This window comes from Lagenorhynchus albirostris, chromosome 20 (assembly GCF_949774975.1).
Source record: "Lagenorhynchus albirostris chromosome 20, mLagAlb1.1, whole genome shotgun sequence".
NCBI classification, from domain to species: domain Eukaryota; kingdom Metazoa; phylum Chordata; class Mammalia; order Artiodactyla; family Delphinidae; genus Lagenorhynchus; species Lagenorhynchus albirostris.
The window spans coordinates 13,915,039-13,936,171 of record NC_083114.1 but is presented as its reverse complement, the minus strand read 5'-3'; the positions used below and the strand labels follow the sequence as shown (position 1 = coordinate 13,936,171).

Genomic DNA, 21,133 nt, shown 5'->3' with positions numbered 1-21,133 from the left:
TGAGTTTTTATTTCAACAATCCAACTTTAATCTTCAGGGTATCTAGTTGATTCTTTTCTCATGGGCATATTAAGTCTCTCAGGGAGTGTAAACTATATGCGTTTTAAAGTTCTGAGTCGCCTGTTCCATCTCTCTGTCCCCTGATGTCAGGTCTTCAGTTTGCTGAGCACGATGACTCTCTTTCTTGGTGTTTGCACTCTGCCAATATTTGGTGATTTCTAGCTGATCGCTCAGTCTTGGCTGTGAGATTCTCTGTCATTCTGATCAGAGATGCTCTTTTACTGTCACCTGCTCGTGAGGGGCAGGCGGGATGTGCCGCTCGGCTACGTGTGCCACAGACTGTGCTTCTCAGGTGAGGTGGAGCTGGAGCTGGGGGAACTGCCAGGTGGGATATGCTGGTGGCTTATCTTCTGGGCCCGAGGGCTCCCTGATCTGCCTGGATGTTGTCAGCCCTCTGGTCCCTGCTGGGCTTCTCAGACCCACACCCATTCCTGCTGAACGCTCAAGGCAGGGGTGAGACCTGGGCACTGGCTTCATGGCTCCTCTTGCAGGACCCCAGCGTATCCCTCCAGCGGTTCCCTGGGCCCCCCTCCTGCTCTGGTATCCACTGCCCTCGTGTCCTTCATCTTTGAGAAGCCATTTTAGGCAGGGGTTTCCTTCTTCAATCCTCTCCTACCAGAGTTTCTAGTCTACCACTCCTTTTCTTGCCCAGTTCTGGATTCTTATTAAAATCTTTTCATTGGGCTTCCCTGGTGGCGCAGTGGTTGAGAGTCCGCCTGCCGATGCAGGGGACACGGGTTCGTGCCCCGGTCCGGGAGGATCCCACATGCCGCGGAGCGGCTGGTCCCGTGAGCCATGGCCGCTGAGCCTGCGTGTCCGGAGGCTGTGCTCCGCAACGGGAGAGGCCACAACAGTGAGAGGCCCGCGTACCGCAAAAAAAAAAAAAAAAAAAAAATCTTTTCGTTATTTCTCAATTTCTGGGACAGGAAGGGGAGGGGTTACCCTGCGTGCTCAGGGTGCCATCTTAGAGGTGAAATGCCAAGGAACTGTTAAGGAATGTTGGAACAGAGCTTGGCGGAATACTCGGGAAATCACCACCCTTTCCCTTATCCTTCCTAAACCCTTCACACTCAGAGCTGGCTGATCGCCATGTCACACTGGGGATGTGAGGCAGCCAGGAGAGCAGACAAACGGGGCTTTGTGAGCTGCAGGAAAGAAGGAAGCTTGGATGGAGAAGGCAGACTCACTCTCAGTGGATGCGGGGGAGAGAGGAGAGGCAGCATCACCTCCCCTTACCCTCCTGATAATCCAGAGTTGATCTTTTTTTCCCCGTTCACTTGTTCTTCTCTTCACTCACTAATAGATACTTACCACACACTTTTGTATCCCAGGCCCTGTGCTGGGGGACTGAGGGCACAAAGATAAGAAACACATACTCTCTGCCCTCAAAGTGCTCACCATTTTTGTGAGAGACACTAATAGAAAATTTCAGTATAGGATGGATATAGTATATGTACAGGCACAGCAGGGAATTGATAGACTGACCCTTCAGGGGTCAAGGATAGGGGTCACAGAAAAATTCAATTTTAATGTGATCTTAAAAGAATGGGTAGGATCTTACCACCAAGACAAGAAGAGAGGGGGGGAAAATAGGAGAGAGAGAGAGAACATCGAGGTACTTGGGGAGACAGTGGAGGGTGAAAGTCTGTCTAGGTAGGCAGAGTCAGATTTTATATGCCTCGCTAAAGAATCCGTTCTTCATCTTGTGGACAATAAAAGATGTTAAGCGGGGAGAGGCATGGTCTCATTTGTATTTTGTAAAACTCTTGTGGGTTATAGGTACAAGAGACTGGAGGTTGGAACTATGTTCTGGATTAGAAAAGATGAAGACCATACCATGACAGTGACCATGAGGTCAAGGAGTTGTGGGGAAGGGTTACCCATTGGTTCCATGAGATGGGCATTGCTGAATGGCAGGAATGTGGCAGAACTGAATTTTAGTTATAAAAAAGCACCACAGGGACAAACAAGAGAATTCACTCTTTTAGGATTCCTTGCCTTTTAACATTGTTTTCAAAGAAGTGGTTTTATAAATTTGAAGGAACTTTGTGATCACTGCTGTAATAACACTCCCCTTAGAAATAGAAAAAGATAACATTCTATCAGTATAGTTTGGTGCTCCAGCCATTCATTATCATGTAGGGTTGCTGCAAACACAGGAGGATTTACTTTTCTTTTAGTTCATTTCACAACTTCTATTTGCAAAAAAAAAAAAAAAAATGTGTTGATTAACAGAGAATATATACTATTAAGTAACACGAAAAATAACGGAAGGGAAGGAATCTCTCGTTTCCAGTGTCTGACTACAGTTCTTTTTCAAGAGGTACTAAAAGTTTGAGGAAAGTCCAGACTTCTTATTTTTAGCATCATTTCTGGTGAATATTCCTCCCTTATGTTTACATAGTGACAGTAGAACCATCTGGAAATGATAGAAATAGCTTGTTTGTTTGGGGGGAGGGGAGAAGGCAGGAGAGTTACATCCTGCACGCTGCTTCAGGTTCTCTAACTTAATAGCTTGCTGTCTGTAAACTGTGGAAGTCATACAAAGGGTTGTGTTCTGAAATCTTTGCCTGTACATTTGACATATGAAGTTCATAGGCTTTGATTTGAATATAGCTGTTTCTTCCAACTACCCTTCTGGAAAATGCTTAAATGTTAATGTAGCGTTGAAGGAAAGATTTTTTTTCTTTAATGTCATCTTTACATTTCAGATCCTCTGGCTTAAGGATATCCATGAAAGCAAATGTGTCCAGTAATCAGTCAGTATTTCCTGAGGAAGAATGGAAGATTCTTGCATTCTCTTGAAACCCATGAAACCGTTGAACTGAAACATATTTTTCAGGGCTATTTCTAACCTCTTATACATGACAGGTACTTGGCAGGTTGAGGGGATCACATGGCTTAGTGATCAAAGAAACTGAAGTGGAGAATGAAAAGGGCTGGCTAATCAAGTGTACTTCAATAAAATTTGAAAAAAAAAGAAAGAAAAGGCCTGGTTAGCTGTGTGACTATGACAGAAAGAACTTAAGTTTCAAAAGAAAGTATAAGGGTTGTACTTGATGATCTCAAAGCATGCCACTGAGTCATTCTAAGATTCTGGGTTGAGATTTCTGTCTGTTTGGAGATGGAGCGTCTGACTAATCTGACTGACTAACCATTGTGTCTGGCACTCCGTATGTTGAGAGGTCAGTTTATTGTGACTCATTGAGGGTATTTTCTTTAGGACTGTCATTCACAAGGTATTGGAAGCACCAGGGTTATTTTATCCATAAATGTCTAAGTGGTTTTCATAGTTTGCTGTCCCTCTGCTGCCACCCCTTATGAAGCACATTTAGGGAATGGCGCCCTTGAACAACCCTTGGTCACAGGGCGTGGAGGATGCTAGGAGGCAGTTGGTTCACCTTCATTTCCGGGCAGCACAGGGAATCTTTCATCTCCTAAGAGTGGTCAACGCTGAGTTGTCACCACCCAACCAGGCCGAGCTTATTTGGATGCCAGGAGGAATTGTTATTTCCTTTCTTCTCTAGTAGTGGTAGATTGATTTTCATAACGATGACTAGGAAGTCTTGGTAGCTGAACTCACATATATGCTCCGCTAACAGAGTCTGTTGCTGCATCTCTTCCCAGTAGGAACTTACTTTTCATCTTTGGAAGAGGAAGGAGTATAAAGGAGTGAGACCGAAGCTGTGTTCTTTTAAGTATGTTGACGTCTTTCTAGGATCCCGCTCAGGCAACTGATTGTAAAGACTGCTCTTCATATCTTACCCTGAAAGTACACGGATCATGGTTTGGGTTTATAGGTACCATCGTTATTGTCAGTAAGGGAAATGGTTTCTCTTTCATCTGAGTCACTGGTAGATACTTCAGGAACTATGCTTGGAAACATATTATTATAATTATTATTATTATTATTCTGCTCCAACATTAATTAAACATCCGACTTCCAGTCACCTGTAAAGATGGATGCCATTGCCAGCTAGCGCTGTAAGACGGGTGTGGTAGAATAGTCAAGATTGGAGCGGATACTGAAAGGCATCTAGTCCAGGCCTCCATCCCCACCCTCTGATTTCACAACCATTCTTAGTCGTGGCCCACATAGGGGAAATGGCTTAATTAGGATTACACGTAGCTCACCAGTGGCACAGCTAAGTCTAGACTTTCTCAAGAGGTGACCTTGGGAATGGACTGAAGAAGAAGGCAAGGGGGTCTGCAAATCACAGCCTGGTACTTCTGTATTTACCATAGGCTTTGGCTGTCTTTTCAGGCACCCAATCTCTTTTTTTTTTAATGGATTTTATTGAAGTATAGTTGATTTACAATGTTGTGTTAATTTTTGCTGTACAGTAAAGTGATTCAGTTATACATGTATATACATTCTTTTTCATATTCTTTTCCATTATGGTTTATCACAGGATATTGAATATAGTTCTGTGTGCTGTACAGTAGGACCTTGTTGTTTATCCAGTCTATATACTGGGTTGGCAAAAAAGTTCATAAGATCTTACGGAAAAATGTGGACGAACTTACCCAATATAATAGTTTGCATCTGCTAATCCCAAACTCCCAATCCATCCCTCCCCGACCCTTCCTCCCCCTTGGCAACCATAAGTCTGTGCTCTATGTCTGTGAGTCTGTTTCTGTTTCATAGATAAGTTCATTTGTGTCATTTTAGATTCCACATATACGTGTTAGCATATGGTTTTTGTCTTTCTCCTTCTCACTTACTTCACTTAGTGTGATCATCTCTAGGTCCATCCATGTTACCTCAGGCACCCCAATTTCAAATCTGGTTAAGAATATGGAGTTAGGGGATGGTGGGCTGGGTAGGGTGACGGAGGCAGAGCCGGGACCATCTTTACCACTGAAGTGCTCAGGGGCCCTGAGAATAAGACTGTGACTGTCCCTGGCGGGGCTGGAGCTCCCCCTCCAGGAATGAGCCTGTGGCTTAGGAGGGAACCTGTGCTCTCTGTGCGCTGCCAAGGGGAGAGGAGGAACAGAGGGGCCTGAGGCTCTGGAAGCTCCGTCTTGTGACCTGGCACCAGGGCAGTCTGTCTGCCTGGCCCGTTATGTGGAGTCATAAGACCTTGGAGGCAACGGTTTAACAAAAGCGTGTTCTCTTCTGTCCTGTCAGAGCTCACACTCAAGGAATGTTTCCTGTGGTCCACTGGGCAACTGTAGGTGGATGGCCCTGATTCTGCCTTGGGGGCTCCTCTGGTGATAGCCTTAACTCTGTCGTTTCTAACCCCCTCGGAAGGTGACTAAAGAGGCTGCAAACCCACCTGTAATAGTGGTTTTAAAAGTTTTGAAGATGGTGGAAAAACCCTGGAAAGTATTTGGAATAAGGCATAATTATAACTATGCCATAGAAAAACCAAACTGTTTTGGGTCCTGACTATCCCCTCATTAAAAAAAAAAAAATCTGAGTACGTCGCCAGGCACTGCCTAGTAGCCAAAGAAATTGTGGTTTTGAGCTGTTCGCTATTTCTAGAAACTTCATAACGTTAATTCCAAAGTAACAGGGTGGAGACCAAAAAAGGAAGAACGTTATTTTACGGTGCTTTTAGCAAAGATAAAATATTTGCCGCAGGCTCAGGGCTGTCCAGCTCTGAGGATGGCTGGTGGGAGGCATCCAACTCCTGGGGCTGGTGGAGGACAAGCTCCTCACAGGAGGCTGACCCGTAGCCCCTTTCCCCTCCCAGCTGCTCTCCTTCCTCCTCTTTCCTCTCAGCGGACAAGTATTTCTTGAGCTCCTCGCTTCCATACAAACCACCGTGTTCAGGACCGACTTCCCTGTTCTAACTCATGCTCAGGATAACTCAGTTTTCATCCTCACAGTCTTCTGAGAGAACTTAAATCTTCATTCAGTGGCCTTCACCCTCAATTAGCAGTTCATTTTATCATTTGGATCTTTTTTACTTTAGAAAACATGCTTTTTGTTCTCTTGTTGAAACTTGGGATCCTGCTGTTAGTTTGCGGGTTGAAAAAACAGCGACTCTGAAGCACTGTGGAGCCCTCCTCCCATCCTGTACTCCACGGAGCTGGAGAGTAGTTATACCAGTAACCCGAAGTGGATTTATATGTGATTTGGGCATTATTATATAGCACTTTCCTGCAGCATAACTACCCCCAATGACATTTTGTAAAGATTAACATATACTACCTCACAACGGGTGAGAGGTGGCCCAGGAGGACTTTGGGATGTGGAAAACCCGTAGTGAGCATGAATCCGATGCCTGCGTCCTGGTCATAAACCTGCTGCTAACTAGTGTGTGACCTCTCTTATCTAGCCACCCCTCCCCCGTTCCTGGATGATCCCTAAAGACTTCAACAGTTCTAACCCCTACGGATCTGTGCATAATTACTTACGGACGTTTGGAAATTTATACCAGGCAATGATATGTTCTCTTTTCCCTACAGAGTGAAGGCTGCCCAGACCGAGTTAGGACAGCAAATCCTGGCCGATTTCGAAGAAGCATTTCCTTCCCAGGGTACCAAGGTATTGTTTTGCATTTTCCCTTCAGTCTTTGGATATTATCACCATTTGCGCCTGAGGCACACGCACTGTAGTTACTGTTCATTTACCATTCCAAAAGCGTTTGCCAGCAGCCATAACGTCTGTTGGCTAGAGGTTCAGGGTAATGAGACCATCCTTGATTTTAAATATCCCAAAGCAACAATTGATTCCCCATCTGTGTCCTCCCAGCATCAAAAAGTGAGGATTTGTTTCAGTTTAATTTAATGTGTGTCAAACCCAAGATGTCTGCCTGGTAAATTCCTTCTTTTTCTCATGGCTATGTTTTAAAAAAATAATAATAATAAATTTTTTTTCAAGCCACAGTGTTTTTTAGGATCGTTACATAACTTTTTGGTTTCAGTTTGGTGAAGAGACAACTGGGAGGAACGTCCCCAGGCTTATGTAACTCTTGGAGTGGCACAGTTAGGAGGCTGGCTTTTAATGATCCTGTTCTTTGGGATTAATCCCTTTAGCTCTCACTGGTAGCATAGCTGTTTGTGTTGTGTCTGCAAAGCCCATGGTATTTCACTTGTGAGCTATTGGTTACACTTCTCATGTAACAAGCTTTGCCTCACTTGGCCATCACCGTGCTGGGGTAACTGCCGGGGTAACTGCCTTCAGCTCCATCCTGCAAATTATAGCAGACATAATCTTAATGCTTTGCATGTGTTGGGGAGAGAAGAACCCTCAGAAGCTTTTCTCCCCCTCTATTATTTGAGCTATTTCAGGAGAAAGAACTGTGCAGCGCAGAAGTGACCCAAAGCACACGCCGGCAAGCAGCACTTGGTGGGTGGAGATGGGGGATATATGTTCATTCACCGAGCCAAGGAACGTTTCCTGGATCTGCTCTATAATTCAATAACTGGAAATATCTTAATCGTTTTTCTTTGCGCCTCATAAAGGAAACTTAGGACGTAGGTGGGGGTAGCAGCCCCAGCTTTGTAGATTACCTTCTACAGGAAACCTGCCTCTGATTTTAATGTCATATATTCTGGCTGACTTCTAGCAATCAGGTATTTTATGTGTAAAGCACGTTCCTTTGTGGACTTCATCTTCCTTATTCATTTGCTGTAAGTGTGGAGAGTGGATATTGGAAAGCTGTCCTGTAAAAAGGGGTTGTACAGTATTCACAATACAAACACTAGCCTCTTCTTAGTCCAGGGCCTGCTACACTATACTCTGCTGTTCACCCTGGTTTTAAGAAGTTTCAGAAAAATGTGGATGAAACCCAGCTTTATCATTTAGAAAAAAATAATGTTGACCTACATTATATCTTTTTCTCAGACTCCACGAGGCAGATGAGGTGAAAAATGGTTTTCTTTAACAACTTGCTTCCCTTTTCTCTGTCTGGGCGACTTTTTTTTAAGAGTTTTCTTTTTTCCTTCTGAATGACTATTGACTTCTCTTAAAGGCCTTGTGTTACTATTACTATTTCACAAAATGGAAATAAAGATTTTTTTTTTTAATTACCCAAAGGTTACCTATTAGGTCCTTTTTAAATGAAAAAATCTGAACCCATGAGCCCATAGGTTTTGGCTTTCGTGACTTCTCTGTCAGATCAAACATTTTCATCTAGAAGCCAGAGTTGAGCAGTCAGGGTGCTCAGTGAATGACAGAACAGAACAGCCACTCAGCACGGAGCAAGTCAGAATTTTAACAATTTAGCTCTCGGGCAGCTTAGGTAACACTTAGGAAACTCTTGAACTTCAGTTGAGGTGGATAAATTGGACAGAATTGACAAAAAAAGAAGTCATAAAGATTTGGAAGACCCTTAATTATCACCTAGTTAAAGTCCATTATTTTTTCTCACTTCTATTTCAGATGAGTGTCAATAATTGTGCCAAAGCTATGTGGCTATTTAGCCAAGCCAAGAGCAGATGCCAGGTGTTCTTTTCGCTATAGCCCACTCAGCCAGCCATGTTCATTCAGTGAGTTACTATAAAGAAAGGGTCAGCGAGGCTGAGTTACCTTCAGTAATACAAAGGCCTTCCCACCATGATGTATCAATACAGCCCCTTGATAGTTACTTCTACTGTTTTTTTTCAGGTCAAGGGGCCAGTATCATAATGTTTTACCTTTGGCTACCTGTCTGCATGGTTGACTATCAGTGGGACAAGGCTGGTGGTTTAGAACCGGGATTTAGGTTTTAAATGCCAGCACACTGTTTGGCACAAATATAGCACCTTAGGAACCGGAATCCAAGGTTAGAATCAGGGAAAATTGGCATGTGTGGAGTGAGACTGGTATCATTCTGATTCTTAAGGCTCTTCAGCAAGGCGACTGCAGTTCAGATCGCAGAAGTTTCTACCATCATTGCTGGCCCTGTTTCTAAAATGTCTCATTGCTGATTCATGGAGTAGCTTTTATACTGGCTACTGCAGACTAGCTTAATGATTCTTTCATCAAGGAACAAGTAACTAAAATATCCATCCACAGCACAAGAATGAGTGTCAGGGGAGTGGAAATAATAATAACATCATGAGTAGAACAAGAAGCCGCAGCTGTCAGAGGCCATAAGATTTAAAGGTCATTTCTGGCTTTTGAACTGGTGTGTGTTGTTTGTTTTTCCAGAGGCCAGGAGGACCCAGCAATGTCCTACGAGATGCTTGTCTGGTTGCTAATATTTTGGACCCCAGAATCAAGCAGGAAATCATCAAAAAGTTTATTAAACAGCATCTGTCAGAGTATCTAGTACTTTTTCAAGAAAACCAAGATGTAAGTATTGACCAAAGGAGATCAGATGTTACATTTGAATTTATTAGTTTATTTTAAAATTTATTTTATTTTTGGCTGCATTGGGTCTTTGTTGTTGCACATGGGCTTTCTCTAGTTGCGGCTATTGGGGGCTACGCTTCGTTGCAGTGCGCAGGCTTCTCACTGCGGTGGCTTCTCTTGTTGCGGAGCACAGGCTCTAGGCGCTCGGGCTTCAGTAGTTGTGGCTTGCAGGCTCAGTAGTTGTGGCACGCAGGCTCTAAAGTGCAGGCTTAGTAGTTGTGGTGCACGGGCTTAATTGCTCCGCGGCATGTGGGATCTTCCTGGACCAGGGATCGAACCCGTGTCCCCTGCATTGTCAGGGAGATTCTTAACCACTGCGCCACCAGGCAAGCCCTATTACGTTTGAATTTTATTGAAAATTGATTGCTCTCAAGTCTGTGATTTATATTTTATTAGTGTTACTGTCTTAAAATGTTGATTTTTGGACCATGAATCCTAGGGGCTGACTGTACAGTTCAGCAATTCTTAACCATTTTGGGGTCACTGACCCTTTGGAGAAATTAATGAGAGCTACAGATCTTCTCCCCAAAAATGCGCCTATGCATAAAACTTTGCATACAGTTTCAGGAAGTTTGTAGAACCCTGAAGCCCAATCATAGACCCCAGGTTAAGAACCTCTAGATCAAGTAAAAAAAAAGTAGCCTAGACTCTGAAACTGTGAGAAATTGGTTTTGTTTTTGTTGGTTCTTCTATGTTTTTGCTTATTTCCTTGAACTGTCAATACTACTTCTAAGCAGTGGGGTGGATTTTGTTCCCTGCCTCCCCAAGGTTGCCTGGCTGGACAAAATTGACCGGCGCTATGCCTGGATCAAGCGCCAGCTTGTGGACTACGAGGAGAAATACGGCCGGATGTTCCCGCGAGAGTGGTACATGGCGGAGAGGATTGCAGTAGAATTTTGCCACGTCACAAGGTAGATGCCAACTCTCTACTGGTTTTGGTGTTGATTGGAATCAGTTGAAACCAGTTGATTGAAACCAATCCCCCAGGCTCTACAGGCTCCGTGTTGTCTTGTGGCTTTGGTACTACTCCCACCTTTTTTGGTTTGTTTGTTTGAAAGTCATCATTTTAATGAGAATGTCTTCACCTGTGCTGGACTCCCCTCAGAGAACTCCTTTCCTTTTGAAAGTCAGATTTTATATACCCAAAACCAAGTCCCAAACTCCAGCTGTAGCTATATCCCACCTTCTCCAACTTTAGAGTTCCAGCCCTAGAGGAGAGAGCATTATGTGAAGGCAAGGTAAACACTTGATAAGGAGACATGGAAAAGGTTACATGAGAAGCCCTGGGCCAGTAGATTGTAGCCAGAGCACTTGTATTTGTGTTTGTTTTGCCTTAAGAGTAAAATATACCCAACACAGCAGCTATGTCTGCTCTTATCTTTGCTCTAGGACTTTCCTATAGCCTCGCCCTTGCCTTGAACAGCCTGCCTTCTTAATCAACTAAAAGTTCATCAACCAGATTTCCCTGTAGTGGTTCAGTGCCCCACATTTTCCCAGGTGTCTGTATCACCTATATCAATGTGCAATGAGAATACATCCATCATTGTTCTGCTTTTCTTTTTTTTTTAATAAATTTATTTGTTTATCTATTTATTTATGGCTGCATTGGGTCTTCGTTGCTACATGCGGGCTTTCTTTGGTTGGGTCGAGCGGGGACTACTGTTCATTGCGGTGCATAGGCTTCTCATTGCGGTGTCTTCTCTTGTTGTGGAGCACGGGCTCTAGGCACATGGGCTTCAGTAGTTGTGGCATGCAGGTTCTAGAGCTCAGGCTCAGTAGTTGTGGTGCGTGGGCTTAATTGCTCTGCAGCATGTGGGATCTTCCCGGACCAGGGCTCAAACCCTGTGTCCCCTGCATTGACAGGTGGATTCTTAACCACTGTGCCACCAGGGAAGCCCTGTTCTGCTTTTCTACTTGCTGGGTAGGTGGTTCCAGAGGGACAGGGGCAATATCTACTTCAGTGACATAGTAGACACTCAGGAAATAGTTGTTGAGAACATTTCCCACCCCTAATACAGTGTTTATAGTCTTTGTATAGTTAATATTATTGGCATCTGAGTGTTCTAAGCATTTTAAAGACCTTCTCTCATTCATCCTGACTTCACTTTCAATGAGTGTAGCCCAGGGCCAGATAGTCTCTCTTTTTTTAAAAAAAATTTGTTTGTTTGTTTGTTTGTTTATTTTTGGTTGCATTGGGTCATTGTTGTTGCCCACAGGCTTTCTCTAGTTTTGGCGAGCAAGGGCTGCTCTTTGTTGCGGTGCGTGGGCTTCTCATTGCCATGGCTTCTCTTGTTGTGGAGCACGGGCTCTAGGCACGCGGGCTTCAGTAGTTGTGGCACATGGGCTCATTGGTTGTGGCTCGTGCGCACTAGAGCGCAGGCTCAGTAGTTGTGGCGCATGGGCTTAGTTGCTCTGTGGCATGTGGGATCTTCCCAGATCAGAGCTCGAACCCATGTCCCCTGCATTGGCAGGTGGATTCTTAACCACTGCATCACCAGCTAAGTCCCAGATAATCTCTTTATATCAAAGAATTAAAGCCCAAGAAGTATAGATCAACATATCCATTGACAAAGCTAGAGTCAAAAGTTTTTATTCTTTCCTTGCAGCTTTACCACAACAGTGGTGGCAACGGGCTTTTATTGGTTATGTAGTCCCTTCTAATAGTGCACAGTTACATTAACTCCAAGTTACTTAATTTATTTTTTTATTTTTTATAAATTTATTTATTTTATTTTTGGCCATGTTGGGTCTTCATTGCTGCGTGTGGGCTTTCTCTAGTTGCGGCGAGCAGGGGCTACTCTTTGTTGTGGTGCGTGGGCTTCTCATTGCGGTGGCTTCTCTTGTTGCGGAGCATGGGCTCTAGAGTGCAGGCTCGGTAGTTGTGGCGCACGGCCTTAGTTGCTCCGCAGCATGTGGGATCTTCCCGGACCAGGGCTCCAGCCCGTGTCCCCTGCATTGGCAGGCGGATTCTTAACCACTGCGCCACCAGGGAAGCCCCAAGTTAATTTATTTATTAATTTATTTTTAAAAAATATTTATTTAGGGTGCGTCAAGTCTTAGTTGCCGCATGTGGCATGCGGACTTCTTAGTTGTGACATGCATGCGGGATCTAGTTCCGTGACCAGGGATCGAACCCGGGCTCCCTGCGTTGGGAGCGCTGAGTCTTACCTACTGGACCATCAGGGAAGTCCCAACTCCAAGTTAATTTTTTAAAAAGTCCCATATCTAAGCATAACTGAACCACCTTATAGTAATTCATGGTAGTCATCTCTCTTAAAATCATAGGTACAGTCAAGTTGTATGCTTTAAGGGCACATTGTGGGGGTGTGGGGATTTCTTAAGGGATTTTGGCTGTTGTTTTTTTTTTTTAATAGGCTTTATTTTTTTAGAGTAGATTTAGGTTCACAGCGAAATTGAGAGGAAGATACAGAGATTTCCCATATACCCCCTGCTGCCCCATCCCTCCAGATAGCCTCCCCCATTATCAACATCCCCGACCAGAGTGTACCCTGTGTTACAATCACTGAACCTACACTGACACATCATTACCAAGCAGAGTCTGTAGTTTACATTAGGGTTCACCCTTGGTGCTGTACATTCTTTCTGGTGGTGGTTTTCAGAAACACATTTGCCACTGGATTTAGATAACCTTTTTGTACTGATTCAAGGTTGATTGTGGTTATGACTTTCTAAGTCCTGATTAGCAAAGAAAGAGTGAATTCCTTGAGAAATTGATAAATAATTCGCTTTAGCCTCCAGTTCAGTGACTTGCAAAATTCATTTTCTGTGAAAAATGAAGTCCGCAGGAGACTGGGAGTACCCAAAAGCCAACACATCTGCTGCTATTCCGTCAGCTAATGGCAGTGTTGCTGCCAAGCTTTCATTATTCGAATTTTGGCTAAAATCCTACAGATACATAATTGTTAAATAAATTCAGAGACTCTTTATTTGGTTTTTGTCACTTATTTATGAGGAAAGATGACCCATAGCTCAGTGCTTACTAAGAACTCTTGTGTTACTGCTCCCTTACCACTTAACATTCCGAGACGGGACACTTGAGTGTCACGTAAGCTTCACAGGCAGGAACCACCCAGACATGTACATGTCACTTTTCACATGGGGATTCCCGTCTCTCACGTCTCTTTCCAGGGCTCCTGCTGTATGGTGGAAGAGGTGATTATTGAGCTCTCTGGAAAAGGGAGGGCTTTGTAATTCAGTACTTAATGACTTGTGAAATTATATAGAATATATGCATTTTTATAAAATACTGAGTAAATGCTTCGTATATATTATTAACAAATTATTGAAAAGTTTAAAGATAAAAATTGTAGTACCCATGTAAACAAATTGATGTCCATAATCCTTGAGGTTTTTTTTTTGACTAGTGGATAATTTCATCTAAAAATTGTTACTTAGGATATGTATTTCTATTCCCTGGGCATTAAACTTAGTTAGTGATAGATGTCAGGTTTTGAAATGACCACATACTTTTTTTTTTAATAATATACGCTAAAGCCACTTACTTTGTCTTATCTTGAATGATCAGTTTGTTTGACAACATTCCTATATCTTTAATTTGAAGGACAGAACTGGCCAAGATCATGCGTACCAGAGCTAAGGAAATTGAAGTGAAATTGCTTCTCTTTGCTATTCAGAGAACGACTAACTTTGAGGGGTTTCTTGCAAAACGCTTCTCCGGGTGTACCCTGACAGATGGAACTCTGGTAAGACGGTCCTAAGGGAGACTGGACCAGGAAATCAGTGGCCTGGGTGGGTGGGCTTCACTTCAGTCTTTCACACTGTGGTGGTTCCATCCATTGGCTCAAGTGCTTAATCCCCCATCCCCGGGATTTTGCTGAATTTGTGCAAATAGTCATACAGGATACTCTGTATGGATTTATTGTTTGTCTATTATGCAGTACTTCATGTTTCTAGAATGTCCTGTCATCATTTTGTCTAAGGATAGGCCCCATTTTAAAGACTAGTAATTCTGTGAGTCACAGAGGCCTCACTTATTCAGTCACAAATACCTTATTACATTATCAACTCTTGAGTTTTAGTACAATTAGGATATGTTTAGAGGAAATGTACCAAGAAAGAGGTGAACTGCAGCCTTAAAAGCAGAAAACGTTGGCGATTTCTACAATGTTCATCACTGAAGAATAGTTAAATAAAATATGGTAAATTCATGCTGTGGAATAGGTATAGCAGTTTGAAAGTGGTAGAATGGGGGATAGATCTAGATGTGCTGTCATAGAAAGAAAACCTCTCACATATATTAGGTACAAAATGTAAGCTGCAGCCCAGTATATATGGTATAATTCCATTTGTGTGAGAAGCATGTTTATATATGTAAATAGGTAAGAAAAAGATCTGGAAATGATAACAGTGGATGGATGTCTCTGGGGAAAGGAAATTGGAGTGAGACTAGGTAGAGAAGCAAAGAATTTTTTTTTTCATTTTATTCTGGTAATTCGTTTGAATTTTTCTTATAAAAATGCATTCACATACTTTTTAAACTTTGCTTTTACATAGTCTAACAACATTATTTTTCAATTTTTTTTTAAATGAGGGAGATGGCCCAAACAGTGACTTCCAAACTTTCTCCCCCTCCCTCCCCCCTCCCTCCCTCCCTCCCTCCCTCTCCCTCCCCCTCCCTCCCTCTCCCCCTCCCTCCCTCCCTCCCTCTCCCTCCCCCTCCCTCCCTCTCCCCCTCCCTCCCTCTCCCCCTCCCTCCCTCCCTCCCTCTCCCCCTCCCTCCCTCCCTCTCCCCCTCCCCTCTCCCTCCCCTCCCCCTCCCCTCCCCCTCCCCTCCCCCTCCCTCCCCTCCTCCTCCCTCCCCTCCCCCCTCCCTCCCCTCCCCTCTCCCTCCCCCCCCTCCTCCTCCTCCTCCTCATTATTCCTTTTTTTTTAACATAAATTTATTTATTTATTTCTTTATGGCTGTGTTGGGTCTTTGTTTCTGTGCGAGGGCTTTCTCTAGTTGCGGTGAGCAGGGGCCACTCTTCATCGCGGTACGTGGGCCTCTCACTGTCGCGGCCTCTCTTGTTGCGGAGCACAGGCTCCAGACGCGCAGGCTCAGTAGTTGTGGCGCATGGACTTAGTTGCTCCGTGGCATATGGGATCCTCCTAGACCAGGGCTTGAACCCGTGTCCCCTGCATTGGCAGGCAGATTCTCAACCACTGCACCACCAGGGAAGCCCTCATTCCTTTTTTAATTGAAGTATAGTTGATTTACAGTGTTGTGTTAGCTTCAGGTGTACAGCAAAGTGATTCATTTATACATATATGTATTCTTTTTCAGATTCTTTTCCATTATAGCTTATTACAAGATATTGAATATAGTTTTCTGTGCTATACAGTAGGTCCTTGTTGTTTATTTTATATATAGTAGTGTGTATCTGTTAATCCCGTATTCCTAATTTATCCCTCTCCCTCTCTTTCGCCTTTAGTAACCATAAGTTTATTTTCAATGTCTGTGAGTCTAAACTCTTTCTTCTAACAAACTGTAATGTGGGATCCACACAGAATAAGAGCTCACAGTTTGGGAACCTCCACTGTGTATCTCACACTGTGCCAGGTGCGTTTGCCTGCAGTCCATCACTTTGCTTCATCAACTGTAGGAAATACGCATTTGAAACGTACTCGAGGTCACACAGCTAATAGGCACATATGGAAAACTTTGAGCTATTGTGCTTGAAGCAGGGGCAAGGCAGATATTGGGCCTAGAGCGCCTTTCTGTTGCTCACCTGTCACCTCTACTTTCTCTGGCCCCCACCCTGCCAGTCATAAAATCCTGGGACCTCACTGGAATCCCCTCTTTGCCTCCCCCCAAGACCTGCCCCAGAGTAGGCACGTAAGGAGCTGGTCCCTCAGGGCAGTGGGCTGAAGTGTGGTGATGGCAGCGCTTAGTTTTAAGGCAAGACCATAAAACCCTGTCCACTCAGGGCCACGCGTGACCTCATTAAAATAGAATGCGGGGAACCACAAAGCACTCTTTCCATACTTAACAAATAAAACTATATACATATACAGATATATGGACGCTCCTCTGCTTGTTAACTCATGCTCAAAATGGATTTCTTCTTATTAACAAGGAAAAGAAAAATAGTGCATGAGACAAGTGAAAGCGCCCTTACAGAAAATGCAAATCCCCAAAGGCAGCAGGTCCCACAGATGCTGTGGAAAGAAGCTTGTGTCTCTCCTGAGAAGTATTGGGTTGACTGCAGCACCCACCTGATGTCCTCACGCTGGGGCTGCTCTCCTCCCTGCCCGAGCTGTGCTTTTGACCTGGCTTCCAGCAGAGATTCGTGTGGCTCTGGTTCAGCCCTCCAGGGATCTGCCTGGGGACCAGGCGGTTTGAGCGTTGAGCACAGGCCCCAGCTGGGTGTGCCGCCTGCGTCACACGGCTCCCCGCCGGGCAGGGTGGGTAGTGCATGGGGTTGGGCTCCGGAAGCCAGTAGTCCGGCTCACTGTTCAGGAAATGTGTCCCGTGAAGAGTGCTTGAATCACAGCACTCCTGAACACCTGTTTTGAGCCATTCCTCCCTTCCTTTGGCTGGGCCCTTCTTCCTAGTGATTTTGGTTTTACATTTCGGGAGCTCTAATGTCACAGGGGAATGAATGGCCGGCCCTGTGGTACCTGATGACCAGGAGACCTTGTAAACTCGGGGCTGTCCTGGGACACGTCAGGTCTCACCTGTGCTAGGAAATGCCCCAAAGGTCAAAAGAGCTAGAGTAATGTGGGCTGGGAAGGCCCCCTCTACACCAGGTGAGGCTACTGTGCAGGGTAACCACATAGAGACCATGAAAAACAGGCAGGAGCTGAATGTAAGTTTGCAAAGACAGCGCTTTTTCTGTGGAAAACTGGTATAGGAATGTCAAAGCAGCAGTTGGTCAGCTGTTAACCAACTTCTGTCTGAGGGAGGAGATGGCTAGAGGCACCTGTTCTTTGGGGCAGCCCAGCCCCTCCACTCTCACTTGCTGCCAGGGCCACGCTCCTGGGCTGCAGCCTTCCATCTCCTGGGGGTGCTGCGCTCTGCGGTGCCACTCATGGTCACTAGGAGCCCCTGAACCTTTCCCACCAATCCCTTCCTTTCTGGACTTCTGGTTTTGAAATTTTCTGGCATAATTGATTTACAGAGATGTCCTCCAGTTGCTCAGCTGTTGCTTGCCTCTCCTATAAAGTTTGCAGAGAGTTTCAGGTTACAGATCCTTGGCCAGGAAATCCTGCTGAGCCAGGAGCTTTTCATTTATCCCTCCAGTTGGTCAGCTGTCTTCTGCACAGACTTCTCCAAGTCACTCAACGTCTTTAAGTCGGCTCTTCCCTCAGACTGTTCTTTGTCACAGTTATCGTGACCCGGTGATCATTCTGCATTTTCCAAGTCCTGACCATGGCTGCTCCATAGCCTGTGAGGACTTTCCCTTAAAGATTAGTTTCTAGAAAGGCAACAGAACTCCTCTGGCCTCTTCCACAAGGCAGGCCAGGTCTTAGAGAATTGGTTCACTGCAGCCCTGCTGTGGGGAGATGTGAACGCCGTGCTTCTCACTGTCGGTGATGTTCACTCTGACCCTGGTCCTGCCAGCACCTTGCTGTGGGCAGTTGGGGCCACACCTTCATCAGTAGCCTGTAAGCCTCAGCATCAGGGACCCCGATGGATTTAGTCGTGACCACTGACCATGCTCCCAACAGACAGTGTTGGGAAGAGGCTGGCCTGGCCTGGGCCAGGATGGCCACGCTAGCTGCTGGATACCCCACCTGAAGACTGACTGCCCCTTGTCTCCTCCCCGTCGTGCCTTGATCCCAGGATATACCTTTTGGAAAATCTTTTGTGGTCACCATTTTGTTTCAGGGTATCAGAACTACAAAATGAACCAGAGTATATCATAATACCCTTTAACATATGCCAAATTTCATAGAAAGTTAGCAAATTCCTTGGAAGATTATAGAGCAGATAAGAAGTCAGCCAAGGAGCCAAGTTGACCAGAGACCCTCCCAGGCCTGTGCCCTTCCCCCTCTTCACTTTATCACTCAGGTCCTTTTAAGACCCTTGGTGACTGATTGACAGTCAAACAATGAGGGTGAGCTTGAGAGGGGACAGGCTCACCTGCAAAGACCTTCCTAACTGATCCATGCGATGCATCATCTTTTGCTCTTTTTTTGACAGATGCTCTTTGACATCTGTTAGAAATCTAGACTGAAAGAGCCTTAAGGACAGGGCTTGTTTTGTTTTTGACTATTCCAGCCCCAACAAGCTTCTAACACCCTGTGCTTAACTGTTACTGGAAGAAGGGAGTTGCCAAGCCTTCTAACTAATTGCCTAAACTCCTGACCCTTTAGGAGGGATTTAAAATAGTCTGTAAATTAAGGGACTTCCCTGGCAGTCCAGTGGTTAGGGCTCCACGCTTCCAGTGCAGGGAGCATGGGTTCGATCCCTGGTTGGGGAACTAAGATCCCACATGCTGTGCTGCACGGCCAAAAAAAAAAAAAAAAAGTCTGTAAATTAAAATGCCTTGAAATTAAAAGCAAATGTCTAGGTATGATTTAACTATGCCCACGTGCATTGTTAGGGACTCGACGATTAGATTTAAGGTTAAACATTATATTCAGCCTCTATGAAAGCACTGAAGTGAAAATCACCTTAAAATGGTGAATTTTATGTTAATTATATCACAATTTTAAAATACCAAGGGTTTGTTTTAGAAAATATTGTCTGAGTTTAGTTATAAATCATCTTCATATTTCAGGTAATTTGTTTACCAAAAAAAGAGACGGAGGGAGAGTAATACATGCTTGTTAAAGCTCAAATAAATTCTAAAAGAACAATCTCTTCTTTCTCAATTACTCAAAATCCCTCTCCCCAGAGATGTGCACTGTTTAACAACTTGGGGTATAATTTGAGACTCTTCCAAGCATACACGTGCACACGCGCGCGCGCGCACACACACACACACGCTGGGTTTTTTGGTTTGTTTGTTTTACAAAAAAACAGACAGTGTTGCCCATGTGTCTGAAGAGGACTTTATTTAGTGCTTCTCATGTGATCAGCATTTATCCACAAGTGTTTTTCAAGCTCCGTCTTGGTGCAGGGACTTGGGAAAAGATGAAAAATTGAATCAGACAGGTGCTTATGTTCCATTAGGAGAAAGAAACCTATGCATAACTGTCACAACATAAGATATGAACATGGTGGTACCAAGAACAAAAGAGGGGTTCCAGTGATGTTAAACCAGGTGCAAATAGTCCTGTACTTACTGTCCTATCAACTGAAGCCTCCAAGCCATCTCTTTAAGAACAGATCAGGAACTGGGCTGGAGTAAAGTGTTTATGGAATGAGAAGTGCAGAAATTGTGGAACTTTCACCTCATAATGAAAGCTCTCTCCTCCAGAGAAAGGAAATAGATTCATCTTAAATTTCAGAATTCCTTCTTTGATCATTTGAAGTGTCCAGCTAGGCCTCAGAAAGGCATGCGTGCAGGCAGACCCAGGTATGGATGTACTACTGACTAAAGCCTGACCATCTCTTCCCAACAGTAAATTAGACAGCTTGGCTGGCCTGTGGCCCTTGTGGTTCTGAAGGTGGGTGTGGGGAGTCCCATGTGGTTTAATTAGTAGGAATTAACTTGCCGAATGAAGAATTTTTCCTTCCTGTATGGACTTGAAATCAACTGTCATCATAGCAAAAAGAATGAATCCTTTTAAAATTGGAAAGTCGGTCATTTCTCGGCAAATTTTTGGTTTCACTTAGCAGCCCCAGAGCTCATGGAATATGTCATTTGAGTTCTTTCAAATCTAAACCTAACCTTGTAATTCTCTGTGGGCTCTGACAGCCGCAGAGCAGGAATGAGAAGCATGGTCTGGCTGGCTCCGCCCGAGGGGCCCTTGCACAGAAGGCTGAATTGTGCCGGTGATGGCTCCCTGCAAAGACTTGTTCTTTCATCACAGCAAATCGATCTGAGCAGTAACATGGCCCCCTAAATAGCAGGAGTCTATGTCCACCCCTCAGGGTTTTATAATATAACATTTGCCAGTAGGATGGTGGTACAGGCGTTACTTTGAGGGCTTCATTGGAGACTAGGGGAGAAGGGTGAAGCCTTGTAATTTGATGGGTGCATTGCTTACATTTCCTGGGGAGCTCCCAAAGAGACGGTATAGTAGGGACAGGATCTCACTTGTGATTAAAAAGAATTCTTTTTGTGAGTCTTCGAAGTCCTGTGCTCCCCGCTTTTTCCCTCCGGAGAGTTGCTTCACTGAGAGAGGCACAGCCACGGTTCTGCCTTCGTGACTTGCCCACCCCGATTAAACACTAACGACAGCCCCCATGTGCTGAGCTTCCCCTATGAGCCGACCGTTGTGTGAAGCTGCTCTATAGACATGCTTTGCGTGCATTACTTCATTAATTCTCATGACAGCTCCGTGCAGCGGGTGTTGATATCCCTTCACATTGCAGCTAGAAGGACTGAAGCGTGGAGAAGTTAAGCCACATACCCAAGTGGTAGAGCCTGGGTGCGAACCCAGCCCCGTCCCTCAGTCAGTGGTTGCACCGGCCACACAGTTGCTCGGGCCAGAAAGCGCACGACTCTCGATTCCTTTCTTTTCTTTCTCCTCACATCCACTCTCTCACCAAGTCCTCTTGACTCTCTCTCCTAAAGATGCCCCAGGTCTGGCCACTTTTTTCCATCTCCACAACTCTAGCTTAGCCCACTCCCACATCAGCCCCACCTGGCACGCTGCAGCAACCTCTTCACACTCGAAAACTGGATCCTACCGCTGCCCTGTTTAAAA

The 21,133-nt window shown here is 44.7% G+C and overlaps 1 protein-coding gene across 10 annotated transcripts in view; it reads left to right on the top strand.

Annotated features, from left to right (window-relative positions):
* Positions 1 to 21,133, top strand: part of VPS53 (VPS53 subunit of GARP complex) — a 139,781-nt gene that overhangs the window by 42,776 nt on the left and 75,872 nt on the right. For all 10 annotated transcript variants that reach the window (XR_009537732.1, XR_009537731.1, XR_009537729.1 and 7 more), the window contains 4 exons: positions 6,478 to 6,556; positions 9,146 to 9,289; positions 10,118 to 10,260; positions 13,932 to 14,073. Coding sequence is in view for 1 of the 10 variants with exons in the window: in XM_060135395.1 (XP_059991378.1) it covers positions 6,478 to 6,556; positions 9,146 to 9,289; positions 10,118 to 10,260; positions 13,932 to 14,073 (508 nt within the window). In the remaining 9 variants the exon portion in view is untranslated. The remainder of the gene's footprint in view (positions 1 to 6,477; positions 6,557 to 9,145; positions 9,290 to 10,117; positions 10,261 to 13,931; positions 14,074 to 21,133) is intronic.